This window comes from Schistocerca nitens, chromosome 12, assembly GCF_023898315.1.
Source record: "Schistocerca nitens isolate TAMUIC-IGC-003100 chromosome 12, iqSchNite1.1, whole genome shotgun sequence".
In the NCBI taxonomy this organism is placed as follows: Eukaryota; Metazoa; Arthropoda; class Insecta; order Orthoptera; family Acrididae; genus Schistocerca; species Schistocerca nitens.
In genome coordinates, this window is record NC_064625.1 from 90,596,596 (window position 1) to 90,616,188 (window position 19,593).

General features: G+C 39.2%; 1 protein-coding gene across 2 annotated transcripts in view; it reads left to right on the forward strand.

Moving 5' to 3' along the window:
* Positions 1 to 19,593, forward strand: part of LOC126215103 (oocyte zinc finger protein XlCOF6-like) — a 147,959-nt gene that overhangs the window by 52,772 nt on the left and 75,594 nt on the right. For both annotated transcript variants that reach the window (XM_049941754.1, XM_049941753.1), the window contains 3 exons: positions 517 to 569; positions 2,675 to 3,017; positions 19,297 to 19,349. In XM_049941754.1, coding sequence (XP_049797711.1) covers positions 517 to 569; positions 2,675 to 3,017; positions 19,297 to 19,349 — 449 coding nt within the window. The remainder of the gene's footprint in view (positions 1 to 516; positions 570 to 2,674; positions 3,018 to 19,296; positions 19,350 to 19,593) is intronic.

The window sequence follows — 19,593 nt, forward strand, 5'->3', positions numbered from 1 at the left end:
TAGACCTTTGAACTTTAAGTCTGAAAGTAGCTCTCTTTACACTTATGGATATGTATGTGTTTAAAGTGTAAAACCTTTCAAGAAGTTCCACTTTGTACTATTATTATTCCTTGCCTTGAAATACCATTACATTTGTTTTTATGGGCTGGAAACTTTATTACTAGTGTAAAAAATCTGTTGATCTTAATTTGGATCTTTGGTTTTGCCTATGCTTGAACTTATCATTATGGTGCACACTGCAATGTACTTGCCTTTTATTACCCTGAAACAGTTGTGTACATAGACTGAAAAAAATTTAACAGTCATCTACATCTATGTGTGTGTCTTCAGTTTATTTTTATTATTTCTGTTGTTCTCATTTTGGTATTTTAGTACACATTGTTTTGACATACAAAATTTATATTTTGTTTATTTCATAATTTTCCAAATATGGAAGCATCCATTTCATGTTATGTATTTTGTCTTTACTTGATAAGTTAAAGGTAATTTAATTATAACTAATTTTTGTACTTTCAGAGTCAAAGGAACCATCATCACAAGGATCATTTACCATCGAAGGCTGCTATAGTGTAAGTTATTGTTAACTTAATTTGTGCTCTCCTTCCCTCTCCTTCTCCTGCTCTTCCCCCCCCCCCCCTCTCTCTCTCTCTCTCTCTCTCTCTCTCTCACGCCACTTGTCACTCTCCTCCCCCTCCTCCCTCTCTCTGACACACACACACACACACACACACACACACACACACACACACACAGAGAGAGAGAGAGAGAGAGAGAGAGAGAGAGAGAGAGAGAGAGAGAGGCATAGTTTTTTAAGAAATAAAGAATCCTTCATTTTACCGTGGAGAAAATATTTTTAAAAAATGGAACAGTGCAATAATGGAACTATACGTATGCAAAATAATGTCATCTTTAGAACTGGAATAAGCTGTTGATGTGTTTGCGTGTATTGCCTGATAAGAGTGATTACATTTCAACCAGATCTGTGTGAAAGACTTTATAGATGTCAAAAGAAGCTGATACATGTTTGAATGTGAATAAAGAACTGAATGTATTTTTGTATGAATTGAAGGAAATGCAGTTGTCAACCACAAATACACTCCTGGAAATTGAAATAAGAACACCGTGAATTCATTGTCCCAGGAAGGGGAAACTTTATTGACACATTCCTGGGGTCAGATACATCACATGATCACACTGACAGAACCACAGGCACATAGACACAGGCAACAGAGCATGCACAATGTCGGCACTAGTACAGTGTATATCCACCTTTCGCAGCAATGCAGGCTGCTATTCTCCCATGGAGACGATCGTAGAGATGCTGGATGTAGTCCTGTGGAACGGCTTGCCATGCCATTTCCACCTGGCGCCTCAGTTGGACCAGCGTTCGTGCTGGACGTGCAGACCGCGTGAGACGACGCTTCATCCAGTCCCAAACATGCTCAATGGGGGACAGATCCGGAGATCTTGCTGGCCAGGGTAGTTGACTTACACCTTCTAGAGCACGTTGGGTGGCACGGGATACATGCGGACGTGCATTGTCCTGTTGGAACAGCAAGTTCCCTTGCCGGTCTAGGAATGGTAGAACGATGGGTTCGATGATGGTTTGGATGTACCGTGCACTATTCAGTGTCCCCTCGACGATCACCAGTGGTGTACGGCCAGTGTAGGAGATCGCTCCCCACACCATGATGCCGGGTGTTGGCCCTGTGTGCCTCGGTCGTATGCAATCCTGATTGTGGCGCTCACCTGCACGGCGCCAAACACGCATACGACCATCATTGGCACCAAGGCAGAAGCGACTCTCATCGCTGAAGACGACACGTCTCCATTCGTCCCTCCATTCACGCCTGTCGCGACACCACTGGAGGCGGGCTGCACGATGTTGGGGCGTGAGCGGAAGACGACCTAATGGTGTGCGGGACCGTAGCCCAGCTTCATGGAGACGGTTGCGAATGGTCCTCGCCGATACCCCAGGAGCAACAGTGTCCCTAATTTGCTGGGAAGTGGCGGTGCGGTCCCCTACGGCACTGCGTAGGATCCTACGGTCTTGGCGTGCATCCATGAGTCGCTGTGGTCCGGTCCCAGGTCGACGGGCACGTGAACCTTCCGCCGACCACTGGCGACAACATCGATGTACTGTGGAGACCTCACGCCCCACGTGTTGAGCAATTCGGCGGTACGTCCACCCGGCCTCCCGCATGCCCACTATACGCCCTCGCTCAAAGTCCGTCAACTGCACATACGGTTCACGTCCACGCTGTCGCGGCATGCTATCAGTGTTAAAGACTGCGATGGAGCTCCGTATGCCACGGCAAACTGGCTGACACTGACGGCGGCGGTGCACAAATGCTGCGCAGCTAGCGCCATTCGACGGCCAACACCACGGTTCCTGGTGTGTCCGCTGTGCCGTGCGTGTGATCATTGCTTGTACAGCCCTCTCGCAGTGTCCGGAGCAAGTATGGTGGGTCTGACACACCGGTGTCAATGTGTTCTTTTTTCCATTTCCAGGAGTGTACATAAAAAGATGTAAAGAATCTAGATTTTGCTAACTGTTGGAACCAGTCATGGTGTGACTGTAAACTGTCATTTGGATGAATAAAATGAAACATACCTAACATAGTGCATTTGTATAATTTTATGACTGACAGTAATGTATACTGTTATTTTTCAGATGTGGCATGGTGTCAGAGGTTAATAGTAGAAGTAACAACTGGTCACATGAAATACCAGAGACTACAAATGAAGAAGAATCAGATAGTAGTAATAAAGAAAACAAAAATATATGTACACAGAAAGACAAGTCACATCAGAATAGGAAGAAGCACAAGCACAAAAACAAAGAGACTGAGACAATCCATGTGGCACAATCAGAGCATGAGTTTTCATGTCCCACATGCTTAAAAACTTTCAGTGACCACAGCAGCTTCATAACACATCTGCTCTTTCATAGGGAAGAGAAACTCTTCTCCTGTGCAGTATATGAAAAAAGTATCACTTCGAAACAAAGTTTGCAGGTACGTATGTGTAGTCACACCATGGTTGGTTGGTTGTGGTCTTCAGTCCTGAGACTGGTTTGATGCAGCTCTCCATGCTCCTCTATCCTGTGCAAGCTTCTTCATCTCCCAGTACTTACTGCAACCTACATCCTTCTGAATTTGCTTAGTGTATTCATCTCTTGGTCTCCCTCTACGATTTTCACCCTCCACGCTGCCTTCCAATGCTAAATTTGTGATCCCTTGATGCCTCAGAACATGTCCTACCAACCGGTCCCTTCTTCTTGTCAAGTTGTGCCACAAACTCCTCTTCTCCCCAATTCTATTCAATACCTCCTCATTAGTTAAGTGATCTACCCATCTAATATTCAGCATTATTCTGTAGCACCACATTTCTAAAGCTTCTATACTCTTCTTGTCTAAACTATTTATCGTCCATGTTTCACTTCCATACATGGATACACTCCATACAAATACTTTCAGAAACCACTTCCTGACACTTAAATCCATACTCAATGTTAACAAATTTCTCTTCTTCAGAAACGCTTTCCTTGCCATTGCCAGTACACATTTTATATCCTCTCTACTTCGACCATCATCAGTTATTTTGCTCCCCAAATAGCAAAACTCCTTTACTACTTTGTCTCATTTCCTAATCTAATTCCCTCAGCATCACCCGACTTAATTCGACTACATTCCATTATCCTTGTTTTGCTTTTGTTGATGTTCATTTTATATCCTCCTTTCAAGACACTGTCCGTTCCGTTCAACTGCTCTTCCAAGTCCTTTGCTGTCTCTGACAGAATTACAATGTCATTGGCGAACCTCAATGTCTTTATTTCTTCTCCACGGATTTTAATACCTACTCCGAGGGGACTGATGACCATAGATGTTAAGTCCCATAGTGCTCAGAGCCACCTACTCCGAATTTTTCTTTTGTTTCATTTACTGCTTGCTCAATATACAGATTGAATAACATCGGGGAGAGGCTACAACCCTGTCTCACTCCCTTCCCAACCGCTGCTTTCCTTTCATGCCCCTCGACTCGTATAACTGCCGTCTGGTTTCTGTACAAATTGTAAATAGCCTTTCACTCCCTGTATTTTACCCCTGCCACCTTTAGAATTTGAAAGAGAGTATTCCAGTCAACATTGTCAAAAGCTTTCTCTAAGTCTACAAATGCTAGAAATGTAGATTTGCCTTTCCTTAATCTTTCTTCTAAGATAAGTCGTAAGGTCAGTATTGCCTCACGTGTTCCAATATTTCTACGGAATCCAAACTGATCTTCCCCAAGGTCAGCTTCTACTAGTTTTTCCATTCGTCTGTAAAGAATTCACGTTAGTATTTTGCAGCTGTGGCTTATTAAACTGATTGTTCGGTAATTTTCACATCTGTCAACACCTGCTTTCTTTGGGATTGGAATTATTATATTCTTCTTGAAGTCTGAGGGTATTTCGCCTGTCTCATGCATCTTGCTCACCAGATGGTAGAGTTTTGTCAGGAGTGACTCTCTCAAGGCCGTCAGTAGTTCCAATGGAATGTTGTCTACTCCGGGGGCCTTGTTTCGACTCAGGTCTTTCAGTGCTCTATCAAACTCTTCACGCAGTATCGTATCTCCCATTTCATCTTCATCTACATACTCTTCCATTTCCATAATATTGTCCTCAAGTACATTGCCGTTGTATAGACCCTCTATATACTCCTTCCACCTTTCTGCTTTCCCTTCTTTGCTTAGAACTGGGTTTCCATCTGAGCTCTTGATATTCATATAAGTGGTTCTCTTTTCTCCAAAGGTCTCTTTAATTTTCCTGTAGGCAGTATCTATCTTACCCCTAGTGAGATAAGCCTCTACATCCTTACATTTGTCCTCTAGTCATCCCTGCTTAGCCATTTTGCACTTCCTGTTGATCTCATTTTTGAGACGTTTGTATTCCTTTTTGCCTGCTTCATTTACTGCATTTTTATATTTTCTCCTTTCATCAATTAAATTCAATATTTCTTCTGTTACCCAAGGGTTTCTACTAGCCCTCGTCTTTTTACCTACTTGATTCTCTGCTGCCTTCACTACTTCATCCCTCAGAGCTGCCCATTCTTCTTCTACTGTATTTCTTTCCCCCGTTCCTGTCAATTGTTCCCTTATGCTCTCCCTGAAACTCTGTACAACCTCTGGTTCTTTCAGTTTATCCAGGTCCCATCTCCTTAAATTCCCACCTTTTTGCAGTTTCTTCAGTTTTAATCTACAGATCATAACCAATAGATTGTGCCCCTGGAAATGTCTTACAATTTAATACTTGGTTCCTAAATCTCTGTCTTACCATTATATAATCTATCTGATACCTTCTAGTATTTCCAGGATTCTTCCATGTGTACAACCTTCTTTTATGATTCTTGAACCAAGTGTTAGCTATGATTAAGTTATGCTCTGTGCAATATTCTACCAGGCGACTTCCTCTTTCATTTCTTTCCCCCAATCCATATTCACCTACTATGTTTCCTTCTCTCCCTTTTCCTACTCTCGAATTCCAGTCACCCATGACTATTAAATTTTCGTCTCCCTTCACTACCTGAATAATTTCTTTTATCTCATCATACATTTCATCAATTTCTTCATCATCTGCAGAGCTAGTTGGCATATAAACTTGTACTACTGTAGTAGGTGTGGGCTTTCGTGTCTATCTTGGCCACAATAATGCGTTCACTATGCTGTTTGTAGTAGCTTACCCGCACTCCTATTTTTTTAATTCATTATTAAACCTACTCCTGCATTACCCCTATTTGATTTTGTATTTATAACCCTGTATTTACCTGACCAAAAGTCTTGTTCCTCCTGCCACCGAACTTCACTAATTCCCACTATATCTAACTTTAACCTATCCATTTCCCCTTTCAAGTTTTCTAACCTACCTGCCCAGTTAAGGGATCTGACATTCCACGCTCTGATCCACAGAATGCCAGTTTTCTTTCTCCTGATAACGACGTCCTCTTGAGTAGTCCCCGCCCGGAGATCCAAATGGGGGACTATTTTACCTCCGGAATATTTTACCCAAGAGGACGCCATCATCACACCGTAGAGAAACCATTTGAATGTGCTGAGTCTTTAAAGTCTTTTTTGGACTTAAACAATTTCAGGAGGCATATGCTGTTGCACAATAAAGTAAAAGAGTTTGTCTGTGGTACATGTTCAAAACCATTTCCCCTGAATCATTACCTTGAAGCTTATATGATGAACCATGAGGGTGTGATATTGTTTCCTTGCCCCCATTGTTAAAAAATGTTTACTTGCAAATAGTATTTGCGAATACACTTTGATACATGTTAGACATTAAATCCCTGAATACACTCAGTTTGGTTGAAATGTTTTCCTTGTGTATACAATTTTTAAAGGTATATGCATACTCAAGATTGTTGGATTATTGGTAACACTATTTTTTGAATAACTGCCTGTAATGCATCTTATTTTAGTACAGAACTTGTTTCAAAAGGTGAGGCTTAATTTATTTAAAAGATTGGATCATAAAGTGTTTCATAATGGAACTTCTCACTTACCTTTTATTTTGCTATTGAATTAATAATGCTTTGCAAATCTCAATAAGGTCTACAGTTATCTGTTTTGCATTCATTTTCTGTTAACTCGAGAAGAAGTGAAAGATAAAAATTAGAATTTTTGTGAAATTAAGTTCAGCTGATTAAAATATTTTTTTCACTTGTCTTCTATCTATTGTCCATTACTACTTGCTCTGTCTGTTGGTACAGTTTTGTCCATATTGATGAGGTTGCTGCTAGCAAATTGTTTTAAAATTTTTTTGTATGTAAGGTGAAAATTAATGAAACTGGAAAACTGCAGAGATGAATTCCTGACTGGAAATGGTGAAAGACAGGTCCTATGAACGTGGGTTCGGAAATGCATAGTATGCATGCAACAACAAGAAATCATCCTGGAACACAGCACAGAGCTGCACCACATCCATGTCACAACAGATGTTCAAAGTGGCCTCCATGGGATTGTAGTTGACAGGAATAGTAGTGGTTATCATGCAGGATACACATTATCGTACTCTGTCGTACACCATGTTGGTGGGCCACTTGCCTGCAGCTTTTACTGGGGTTCATCTCAATATCCTGTAGCACCCACTCATCCAAATCTGGTGTACGCACAGTCCGTTCATCAGTCAGAAAGGATCCATGAGCACACAAACACTCAAGAAAGCCTTGAAATGTGTGATGTGGTTAGTGTCTGTGAGGGTACTCGTTTTGGTATAGCCGTCTTGCCCCTTGCCCTTTTCCATCAGCTTGTTCCTGATATGAATACTGAACCATTCTGCTGCTTGCAGTACGCTACGACAATTACACAGCCTGCAACACACAATGAACACACGGCAGATGATCAGAGGAACTGTCATTTGTCAGTGCCATCTATTGTGGCAACAATGCATTTCTGGACACATGCATTTCCGGATACATGTTCATATTACCCTTCTTCCTCCATTTACAGTCAGGAATCTGTCGCTGCGGATTGTCAGCTTTATTATTGTTCCCGTTGTGTATACTTGTGCAGTACATTAAATGAAACTTCACGATCTACTTGATTTCATATTCCACATTATAACAGGGTGTCCCATTTATCTTGACCCCCCAAAATAACTGTTTGTCCAGCTGCAAATTACAAAATGTTTCAAGTAAATGTTCTTTAGCCCTCAGGGGGACGTCAATCAGCATGATTGCCCTCATTGTACCTTTGTTTTATACAAAGATATGAACAGCAGTATGACTTTTTTAAATGGCACCCTGTATTTATTGTTTGGTAATTCATCTCCCCTCCCAAAGACCTATTCAAAATTGTATCACAGTGTACCATTCACTCAAACACAACATTATTAATTACATAACATAACATTGACTTTGAGCCCAGGATCACAAACTCGTCCACTTGCTGGAGTTGTCTGAAAACAAATGAAAACCCATTAAAAACATAACACATAATTGACTTTGACTCTCCTGTACCATTGCCTAGGAGTAAAACATTCAAAGTGCTCAAAGTGGTGACCCTGGACACCGCTACACTGGTGCACTCATTGAATGAAAGAATTATTTACTGCATCCAGTGTTGCCTGCTGAAGAGAATTACAAGCAAGCACAGTATGTTCCTCCATTGCCTCTGGAGTTGTTGGAATATCGCGATAGACAGTGGCTTTAATGCATCCCCAAAGAAAAAAGTCCAAAGGATTTAAATCAGGAGACCTAGCAGGCCAAGTAACGGTTCCTCCTCGACCAATCCATCAGACAGAATACCTCCGGTTCAGAACTTGACATGCACACAAGGCTTTATGTGCTGGGCATTCATTGTGTTGATGCCACATAAGCGTTGTTGTTCTTAGCGGCACTTCATCCAGAAGAAGAGAAAGAATTCATCTGAGGAAGTTGGCATATGCTGTGGCGTTTAGACTACCATTAATGAAATAACGTTAACTCTCCATTGAAGCTGATGTTCCACCTGTCTAAGCCATTGTGTGTTATTACTGGACCAATAATGCATGTTTCTTGTATTTACCTGTCCTTTGTTTGAGAAGGAACATTCATATGTAAATAGAACATTGGAGAACAAGTTTGGGTTGGCGAGGATTTGCCACTGTGCCCACTGAAAAAACTGTACACGATTCTGGAAATTGTTCCCATGCAATTATTGATGTAGGTGTACGTGGTAAGGATGGAACCTGTGACGTGTAAGAACACGATGTACACTGGTTTTAGGAATGCCAATCTCATGTTCAAGCTATCGTGTGCTCACATGTGGATTCATAGCAACAGAAGCGAGAACAGTAGCTTCGGCAGCTTTGTCTATGCGAATGCTATGATGACTGCGTTGTCGTGGGTTGAAACTTCCCGTTTCCTGAAAAGTTGCAGCAAGATGAGAAAACATCCGTCGGGAAGGTGGGTTCTTGTCAGGACATCGCTATCTGTACAGTTCCGCTGCCTGCGTAGCATTTCGCCTACCTTCAACAACAACAACAACAACAACAATAAAAGAAACTTTATGTCAATGCATTTTGTAGGAACGACAGCCTTTACTGTATGCCTACTGTATACAACAGCATTAAAAAGGACTAAACTACTGTGCTAAATGTACCCATACATAAGAAAACAGTATTGCAATTACTGTTCTGCTAACTTACATTCCCCATAGATGAGTAGCACTTCTACCTTCTCTTCGTTGGTGTACATTCTACTCACACAACTCTGCAACTGACGATGGTTGATGCAATGACGGTGTTTACATTTGTCCTCTGTCATCATCAGCACACGGATGTGTTCCATTACCCCGAGTACCTGCACTAAGCTCTGGGAGCGTCAATGTCAATGTTGTGTTATGTAATTAATTATGTTGTGTTTCAGTGAATAGTACACTGTGATACATTTTTGAATATGTCTTTAGGAGAGGAAATGATATACCGAATAAAAAATACAGGGCGCCATTTAAAGAAAGTCATATAGCCGTTGATATCTGTGTAAAAAACAAAGCTACAACAAAGGTAATCATGCTGTTTGATGTCCCCCTGATGGATAAAGAACATTTGCTTGAAACATTTTGTAATTTGCATCTGGACAAACAGTTATTTAGGATAGTCAAGATAAATGGGACACCCTGTATATAATCTTCTCTGCTAGTCTCAGCCAATAGGCGGGAGGTCCAGAATGCAACACTACTATGTGAACATGCTGAGCATAGTAACTACAATTCCCACCAATACTTTTTACCCTAGATCTTACAATTTAAAGTTATTCCAGTTGTTTCAATGCTAACCTTTTAATAGAAAAGAATTTCTTTTACAACACAATTTTGATTTACCATTTCAAAAAGTTTCTAGTTATAGTAATAACATTATTATTATTTCTTTACTTTCTCAGACGTTAAGTCTGGTTGAGAATGGAAAGTGACGCGGACCTTGATCAAGCGTCACTTCCTATTAACTGTACGGTATGTGTTATATTGCATTTAGGAACTTTCGGGTAATTGAACATGTATCAATAATTACGGATTTCTGTAGTTGTATATATGTGTTTGGATGTAGCTGTATTGCATTGATATACTGGTGGATATTGTGTGGTATGACTTCTGTAGTTGATACTATAATTGGTATGATGTCAACTTTATCCTGATGCCACATGTCTTTGACTTCCTCAGCCAGTTGGATGTATTATTCAATTTTTTCTCCTGTTTTCTTTTGTATATTTGTTGTATTGGGTATGGATATTTCGATTAGTTGTGTTAATTTCTTCTTTTTATTGGTGAGTATGATGTCATGTTTGTTATGTGGCGTTGTTTTATCTGTTATAATGGTTCTGTTCCAGTATAATTTGTATTCATCATTCTCCAGTACATTTTGTGGTGCATACTTGTATGTAGGAACTTGTTGTTTTAAAAGTTTATGTTGTAAGGCAAGCTGTTGATGTATTATTTTTGCGACATTGTCAAGTCTTCTGGGGTATTCTGTATTTGCTAGTATTGTACATCCGCTTGTGATGTGATCTACTGTTTCTATTTGTTGTTTACAAAGTCTGCATTTATCTGTTGTGGTATTGGGATCTTTAATAATATGCTTGCTGTAATACCTGGTGTTTATTGTTTGATCCTGTATTGCAATCATGAATCCTTCTGTCTCACTGTATATATTGCCTTTTCTTAGCCATGTGTTGGATGCGTCTTGATCGATGTGTGGCTGTGTTAGATGATACGGGTGCTTGCCATGAAGTGTTTTCTTTTTCCAATTTACTTTCTTCGTATCTGTTGATGTTATGTGGTCTAAAGGGTTGTAGAGGTGGTTATGAAATTGTAGTGGTGTAGCCGATGTATTTATATGAGTGATTGCTTTGTGTATTTTGCTAGTTTCTGCTCGTTCTATAAAGAATTTTCTTAAATTGTCTACCTGTCCATAATGTAGGTTTTTTATATCGATAAACCCCTTCCTCCTTCCTTTCTGCTTAATGTGAATCTTTCTGTTGCTGAATGTATGTGATGTATTCTATATTTATGGCATTGTGATCGTGTAAGTGTATTGAGTGCTTCTAGGTCTGTGTTACTCCATTTCACTACTCCAAATGAGTAGGTCAATATTGGTATGGCATAAGTATTTATAGCTTTGGTCTTGTTTCCTGCTGTCAATTCTGTTTTCAGTATTTTTGTTAGTCTTTGTCTATATTTTTCTTTTAGTTCTTCTTTAATATTTGTATTATCTATTCCTATTTTTTGTCTGTATCCTAGATATTTATAGGCATCCGTTTTTTCCATCGCTTCTATGCAGTCGCTGTGGTTATCCAATATGTAAGCTTCTTGTTTAGTGTGTTTTCCCTTGACTATGCTATTTTTCTTACATTTGTCTGTTCCAAAAGCCATACTTACATCATTGCTGAATACTTCTGTTATCTTTAGTAATTGGTTGAGTTGTTGATTTGTTGCTGCCAGTAGTTTTAGATCATCCATGTATAGCAAATGTGTGATTTTGTGTGGGTATGTTCCAGTAATATTGTATCCATAATTTGTATTACTTAGCATGTTGGATAGTGGGTTCAGAGCTAGGCAGAACCAGAAAGGACTTAATGAGTCTTCTTGGTATATTCCACACTTAATCTGTATTGGCTGTGATGTGATATTATTTGAATTTGTTTGGATATTAAGTGTGGTTTTCCAATTTTTCATTACTATGTTTAGGAACTGTATCAATTTAGGATCTACTTTGTATATTTCCAATATTTGTAGTAACCATGAGTGGGGTGCACTATCAAAAGCTTTTTGGTAATCAATGTATGCGTAGTGTAGCGACCTTTGTTTAGTTTTAGCTTGATATGTCACCTCTGCATCTATTATCAGTTGCTCTTTACATCCTCGTGCTCCTTTGCAACAGCCTTTTTGTTCTTCATTTATAATTTTGTTCTGTGTTGTATGTGTCATTAATTTCTGTTTAATGATTGAAGTTAATATTTTGTATATTGTTGGTAGGCATGTTATGGGGCGATATTTAGCTGGGTTCGCTGTGTCTGCTTGATCTTTAGGTTTCAGATAAGTTATTCCATGTGTAAGTGTATCAGGGAATGTGTGTGGGTCTGCAATGTAACTGTTAAATAATTTAGTTAGATGTGAATGTGTCGAGGTGAACTACTTTAACCATAAATTTGCTATTTTATCATTTCCAGCGGCTTTCCAATTGTGAATAGAATTAATTGCTTGGGTGACTTCATGTTGCAAAATTATCACTTCAGGCATTTGTGGTATCATCTTGTATGTGTCTGTTTCTGCTTGTATCCACCGTGCATGCCTGTTATGTTGTACCGGGTTAGACCATATGTTGCTCCAGAAGTGTTCCATGTCTGTTATGTTTGGTGGATTGTTTATTTTAATGTGTGTGTTATCTATTGTCTGGTAAAATTTCTTTTGGTTTGTGTTGAATGTTTGGTTTTGTTTCCTTCTATTTTCACTTTTTTTTGTATCTTCTGAGTCGTTTGGCTAATGCTTGTAATTTCTGCTTCTTTTCGTCTAATTGCTCTGTCGCTTCTTGTTGTGAGATTTTACCTAACCTTTTTCGTTTTTTTTCCGAGATTTCATTTCTTATAAATTGTGTTAGCTGTCCGATGTCTTTTCTCAGTTTTTCTATTCTGATCTGTAACCTGTGTTTCCATGCTGGTTTTGTGGGTTTCTTCTGTGTGTTGGTTGGTTCTGATCTCTGCCTAGTGTGTATATTTAGTGTAGTGAGTGCTCCTATATAAACCAGTAGTTGTAACTCTTCCATAGTTGTGTTTTCATTTATTTTGTTGTGTATGATTGTGTTGATAGTTTTTATTGTTGTTTCGACTTGTGGGTTATTTGGTGGTCTATGCAAGAATGGTCTTATGTCTGTATTTGTGTCTTTGTATTCTATATATGTCAGCTGAAATTTTTCTTCTATATCTAACATGTGTGTCACTTCGTGTTCTATTTGTGCTTGTTCTGGTGGCTGTCTTAAGATTTCGTTTTCCTCTGATTGTTTAATTGGTGCGTGTTGTTCTTTGTTTGTTTGCTCTGGGATGTTTGAGTCCATTACTGTATTTTCTTCTTCTTCTGATTGCACATTATTTTGTTCAAGTATTTGTTGTACTTGTTGTTTGATGTTTTCTAATTCTGACTGGGGTATCCTGTTATTTTTGATTATTACACGGATCTGATCAGCTAGTCGTTGTTCTGTTAAAAATTTTAATTCTGGGTATCTGGTAATAAATGTTGTGTATACTTGTGATCTGTATCCAGTTGTGTTGGTTCCTAGGTTTGTTGCTTGGTAATAACAGAACATGAGGTGTCGATTAACTTCATCTGACCATCTCATCCTCTGTCTTTGTTTTCCTTCTAGGGTGGTTGCAGGAAGCATATCCTGCAAAACACCTCTATTTGGATTTAAATCATTTTCCAGTTGGCTAGCAGTGTCGTTACCATTGTGGGCGGGCATAGGGTTCAAGCGTCGTCCCCGACCACGACGGCGCTTGTCCGAGGCTTCTTTAGTTCTGTCCTGAACCAACTAATCATACTAAAGGGGGGTTAGCCCTATTAGTGGTTTGTTCTTTTCGTCGCCTTTTACGACTGGCAGAACATACCGGAGGCCTATTCTTTTCCCGGGCCTCCACGGGTTACATTATTATTACAATTCAGAACATCAATAGTGAATCAGTAAACTTTTGGGCAACATCTGTTACAGCAATTCTAAAAGCCACACAATTTGTACTACAAGAGCAGCACAATAGTTTGACATACTGCAGTGTGTCATTATTATTATTATTATTATTATTATTATTATTATTACAAAGTGAACCAATTGCAGAAGTAAACACACAATATGCATGTTGGTTTCTGATCATGATCTCTTGAGTGCAGACACAATTTGTATATTCATTTCATGTTGATACATATGTGAAAATTATGACAATGTAATGTAACTTATGAATACAGATGTAAAAAATGTAATATCAAATCTTGAATTTCATTGGGGCATTTTGTATACTAATCCAGTGTATTGTATGGAATCCTTACTGTTATTAATAATAGTAATAATAATTATAGTAGTAGTAGTAGTAGTAGTAGTAGTAATCCACGAGAGCTGCTTATTTTACATTTTATTTACCGCTACCGGATCTGAGCAATGGATCATTCTTAGGCAGTGCAGACATCCTTTCTGTTCCTATCAAGACCTGGCTTTGGCTATCTGTATCATCAACAGTTGTCCTAAAAGTGGCTACATCTTGAAAGTTACTTAGTGAGTTTGGTGCAGAAACAAGACAAAGACCTGTTTTATCATAAGTCAATGTTTTGTGGCGATTTCAGCAAGTGGAAACTACACTATAATATAGCACCCATAACCTGACAGCCAACTAACAATTCTTTGTAGAACGGTCTTTTCTTACCGATAGTAAATAAGGACGAGTGGGGACAGTTCTCCAGTGACACGATTTGTTACACTATTGGGTCATCCACAGTCATTGGTGTATCTGTAGGATGCAGGTGGGCAGCTCCCAATGTATGCTATTGCAGTTTGTTTATGCACCTGGCTTTTTTACTCTTTACCTTACTACCGTGTCTTTAAATATTTTTATTTTTATTTTTTTTTTTTTTTTTTTTTTTTTTTTTTTCTTTCAATTGAGGAATGAGTACTCTTTGCTATGTCAATCTGACAGTCCCAGTTCTATCATACTTTCCAGCTATTATTACCAATGTATTGCCCCTTTCTTGTTGCAGTGCCCATTTTAGCTATTCTCTGAGGATTTACCTGAAATGACTAGATAAGCAAGCAGTCAGTGTTAGCTTCTTGTGAGTCAATTCAGAACATCAATAGTGAATCAGTAAACTTTTGGGCAACATCTGTTACAGCAATTCTAAAAGCCACACAATTTGTACTACAAGAGCAGCACAATAGTTTGACATACTGCAGTGTGTCATCGAGAAGTCTTGCTACGAATGAGACCTGAGTTTCTCCCATTATATAACTTGTTCAAATAACTTGCAGGGATGCAGCCAGTTGCAACTACCAATATTTCAACAGGTGACAACACTCATTTTCAAGACAAAACTATAGCAAATAAGCACTGTGCTAGTGAATTCGAAACCTCGGTTTGTAGTGCAACCCCAGAAAGATATCGCACGCGCACGCGCGCACACACACACACACACACTGTAAACATTCTACCAATTCTGCCAATTTTTTGACAGCATAGCAGCCAGATACTGAAAATAAAGTGTGGCCAAAATAAATAGGTTCTTATGTCAATAATAAGTAAATACAGTCACATAGGAACATCATTTTATTTGCAATCAGAAAATATTTTTAAAAATCACAACATAAATTAAAATGTTTGCCACTAATGAGCATATTATGTACGTATGTATGTATACTGAGTAAACCTTAATCTGAAGCTGGTGTATAAAAACCGCAGTGCTATTGTGCGTGGTCCTATTTTAGCTGGTGTGCCATTGTCTTCGTCCAGCCCTTGAAGTGACTTAAACGGCCACTATAGGGGGCCTATAATTTAACATGGCCTCCAAATTACAATGTGACTAGGCAATTCACATTAACAAAGCCTTGAAGTGGTAAAAGAAGCAGTGACAGTAAAAAGTCCTAGCACAAGATGAAGACTGAATTCCAGACCTTTGAACTTTTAGTCTGAAAATGGCTCTCTTTGCGCTTTTGGATGTGTATGTGTTTAAAGTGTAAAACTTTTCTAGAAGTTCCACTTTGTACTATTATTATTCCTTACCCTGCAAATACCATTACATTTGTTTTTGTTGGTGACAACTTCATTGGTAGTATAAAGAAATCTGTAGGGCTTAGTGTGGATCTTTGTTTGTGCATAAGCTGGAACTTATCATTATACTGCACAGTGCAATGTTTTTGTTGTGGTCTTCAGTCCAGAGACTTGTTTGATGCAGCTTTCCGTGCTACTCTATCCTGCGCAAGCCTCTTCATTTCCGACTAACTACTCCAACCTATATCCTTCTGAATCTGCTTAGTATATTCATCTCTTGGTCTCCCTGTACGATTTTTACCCTCCAAGCTTCCCTGCAATACTAAAAATTGGTTATCCCTTGATGCCTCCGAATGTGTCCTACCAACCGATCCATTCTTCTAGTCAAGTTCTGCCACAAATTCTTCTTCTCCCCAATTCTATTCAGTACTTCCTCATTAGTTACACTATCTACCCATCTAACCTTCAACATTCTTATGTAGCACCAGATTTTGAAAGCCTCTATTCTCTTCTTGTCTAAACTATTTAGGAGCCATGTTTCACTTCCATACATGACTACAGTCCATCATACAAACACTTTCAGAAATGACTCCCTGACACTTAAACCTATACTCAATATTAACAAATTTCTCTTCTTCAGAAACATTTTCTCATTTCCTACTCTTAATTCCATCAGCATCACCAGATTTAATTCAACTACATTTCATTACCTTGGTTTTGCTTTTGTTGATGTTCATCTCATATCCTCCCTTCAAGACACTGTCCATTCCAGTCAACTGCTCTTCCATGTCCTATGCTGCTCTGACAGAATTACATTGTCTTCGGCAAACAACAAAGTTTTTATTTCTTCTCCATGGATTTTAATTCCTACTCCAAATTTTCTTTTGTTTCCTTTACTGCTTGCTCAATATACAGATTGAATAACATCAGGGATCGGCTACAACCCTGTTTCACTTCCCTCTCAATCACTGCTTGCCTTTTGTGCCCCTCAACTCTTATAACAGCCATCTAGTTTCTGTACAAATTGTAAATAGCCTTTTGCTCCCTGTATTTTACCCCTGCCACCTTCAGAACTTGAAAAAGAGTTTTCCAGTCAACATAGTCAAAAGCTTTCTCTAAGTCTACGAATGTTTGCCTTTCCTTAATCTATCTTCTAAGGTAAGTCGTAGGGTCAGTATTGCCTCACGTGTTCCAACATTTCTATGGAATCCAAATTTATTTTCACCGAGGTCGCCTTATACCAGTTTTTTCATTCGTCTATATAGAATTCGTGTCAGTATTTTGCAGCCATGACTTATTAAACTGATATTCTGTAATTTTCTTTGTGACTGGAATATTAAAGTCTTCTTAAAGTCCGATGGTATTTTGCCTGCCTCATACATCTTGCTCTCCCGATGGAACAGTTTTGTCATGGCTGGCTCTCCCAAGGCTATCAGTAGCTGTAATGGTATGTTATCTACTCCTGGGGCCTAGTTTCAACTTAGGTCTTTCAGTGCTCTGTCAGATTCTTCACGCAATACCATATCTCCCATTTCATCTTCATCCTCTTACATTTCCATAATATTGCCCTCCATTGCCCTTGTATAGACCCTCTACATATTCATTCCACCTTTCGGCTTTCTCTTCTTTGCTTATGACTGGTTTTCCAGCTGAGCTCTTGATATTCATACAGGTGGTTCTCTTTTCTACAAAGGTCTCTCTAATTTTCCTGTAGGCAGTATCTTTGTTACCCCCAGTGATATATGTTTCTACATCCTTACATTTGTCCTCTAGCCATCTCTGATTAGCTATTTTGCACTTTCTGATGATCTCATTTTTGAGATATTTGTATTCATTTTTGCCTGCTTTATTTATGGCATTTTTATATTTTCTCCTTTCATCAATTAAATTCAGTACCTCTTCTGTTACCCAAGGATTTCTACTAGCCCTCATCTTTTTACGCACTTGATTCTCTGCTGTCTTCACTATTTCATATCGCAACTCTACCGATTCTTCTTCTACTGTATTCCTTTCCCTTACTCTTGTCAATCATTGCCTAATACTCTCTGTGAAACTCCTTGCAACCTCTGGTTCTTTCAGTTTATCCAGCTCCCATCTCCTTAAATTCCTACCTTTTTGTCATGTCTTCAGTTTGGTCTACAGTTCATAACCAATAAATTGTGCTCAGAGTCCTCATCTGCCCCTGGAAATGTCTTGCAATTTAAAATCTGGTTCCTAAATCTCTGTCTTACCATTATATAGTCAATCTGGTACCTTCCAGTGTCTCCAGGCCTCTTCCACATATACAGCCTTTTTTCATGATTCTACAACAATGTGCAAAATTCCTCCAGGCGACTTCCTCTTCTATTCCTTACACCCAGTCCATATTAACCTACTACTTTCCCTTCTCTTCCTTTTCTTACTGTCGAATTCCAGTTCCCCATGACTGTCAAGTTTTTGTCTCCCTTACTATCTAAATAATTTCTTGTATCACATCATACATTTCTTTAATCTCTTCATCATCTGCGGAGCTAGTTGGTGTACAAACTTTTACTGCTGTGGTAGGCGTGGACATTGTGTCTGTTTTGGCTACAGTAGTGCATTCACTATGCTGTTGATAGTAACTTATCCGCATTTATATTTGTTATGCATTATTAAACCTACTCCTGCATTAACCATATTTCATTTTGTGTTTATAACCCTGTATTCACCTGACCAAAAGTCTTGTTCCTCCTGCCACCGAACATCACTAATTTCCACTATACGTAACTTTAACCTATCCATTGCCCCTTTTAAATTTTCTGACCTACCTGCCCGACTAAGGGATCTGACATTCCACACTCCGATGTGTAGAACGCCAGTTTTGTTTCTCATGATAATGACATCATCCTGAGTGGTCCCCATCCGGAGATCTGAATGGGGGACTATTTTACCTCTGGAATATTTTACCCAAGAGGGCGCCATCCTCATTTGACCATACGGTAAAGCTGCATGCCCTTGAGAAAAATTATGGCTGTAGTTTCCCCTTGCTTTCAGCTGTTCGCAATACCAGCACAGCAAATCCGTTTTGGTTGATGTTACAAGACCAGATTAGTCAATTATCTAGACTGTTGCTTCTGCAACTACTGAAAAGGCTGCTGCCCCTCTACAGGAACCACATGTTTGTCTGGTCTCTCAACAGAAACCCCTCTGTTGTGATTGCACCTACAGTATGGCTATCTGTATCGCTGAGGCACACAACCCTCCCCACGAACGGCAAGGTCCATGGTTCGTTGGGGGGGGGGGGGAGGGGGAGGATGCAGTGCACTTGCCTTTTACTACCCCTAACCAGTTGTCTATATGGACTGGAGAAAACTTAACAATCATCTTCATCCATTTTTGTTCCCTCATTTTATTTTTATTATTTCGGTTCTTCTCATTTTGGTATTTTAGTACTTCAACATAAAAATTTATTTTTTGTTTATTTGATAATTTTCCAAATATGGAAGCACCCATTTCATGTTATCTGCTTTGTCATTACTTGGCAGCTTAAAGATAACTGAATTATGACTGACTTTTGTATTTTCAGAGTGAAAGGAAGCATCATCGCAAGGATAATTTGGCATCGAAGGCTGCTATAGTGTAAGTGGTTGTTACCTTAATTTGTGCTTTCTCTCTCTCTCTCTCTCTCTCTCTCTCTCTCTCTCTCTCTCTGACACACACACACACACACACACACACACACACACACACACACACATAGAGAATGAGCTTTGCATATGCTGCTGATGTGTTTGTTTGTATTGCTTAATTGTGTAAAACATTGTATGTCCAAAAGTGCTTTTATATGTTTGAAAGTGAACAAAGAACTAAATATAATCATCTA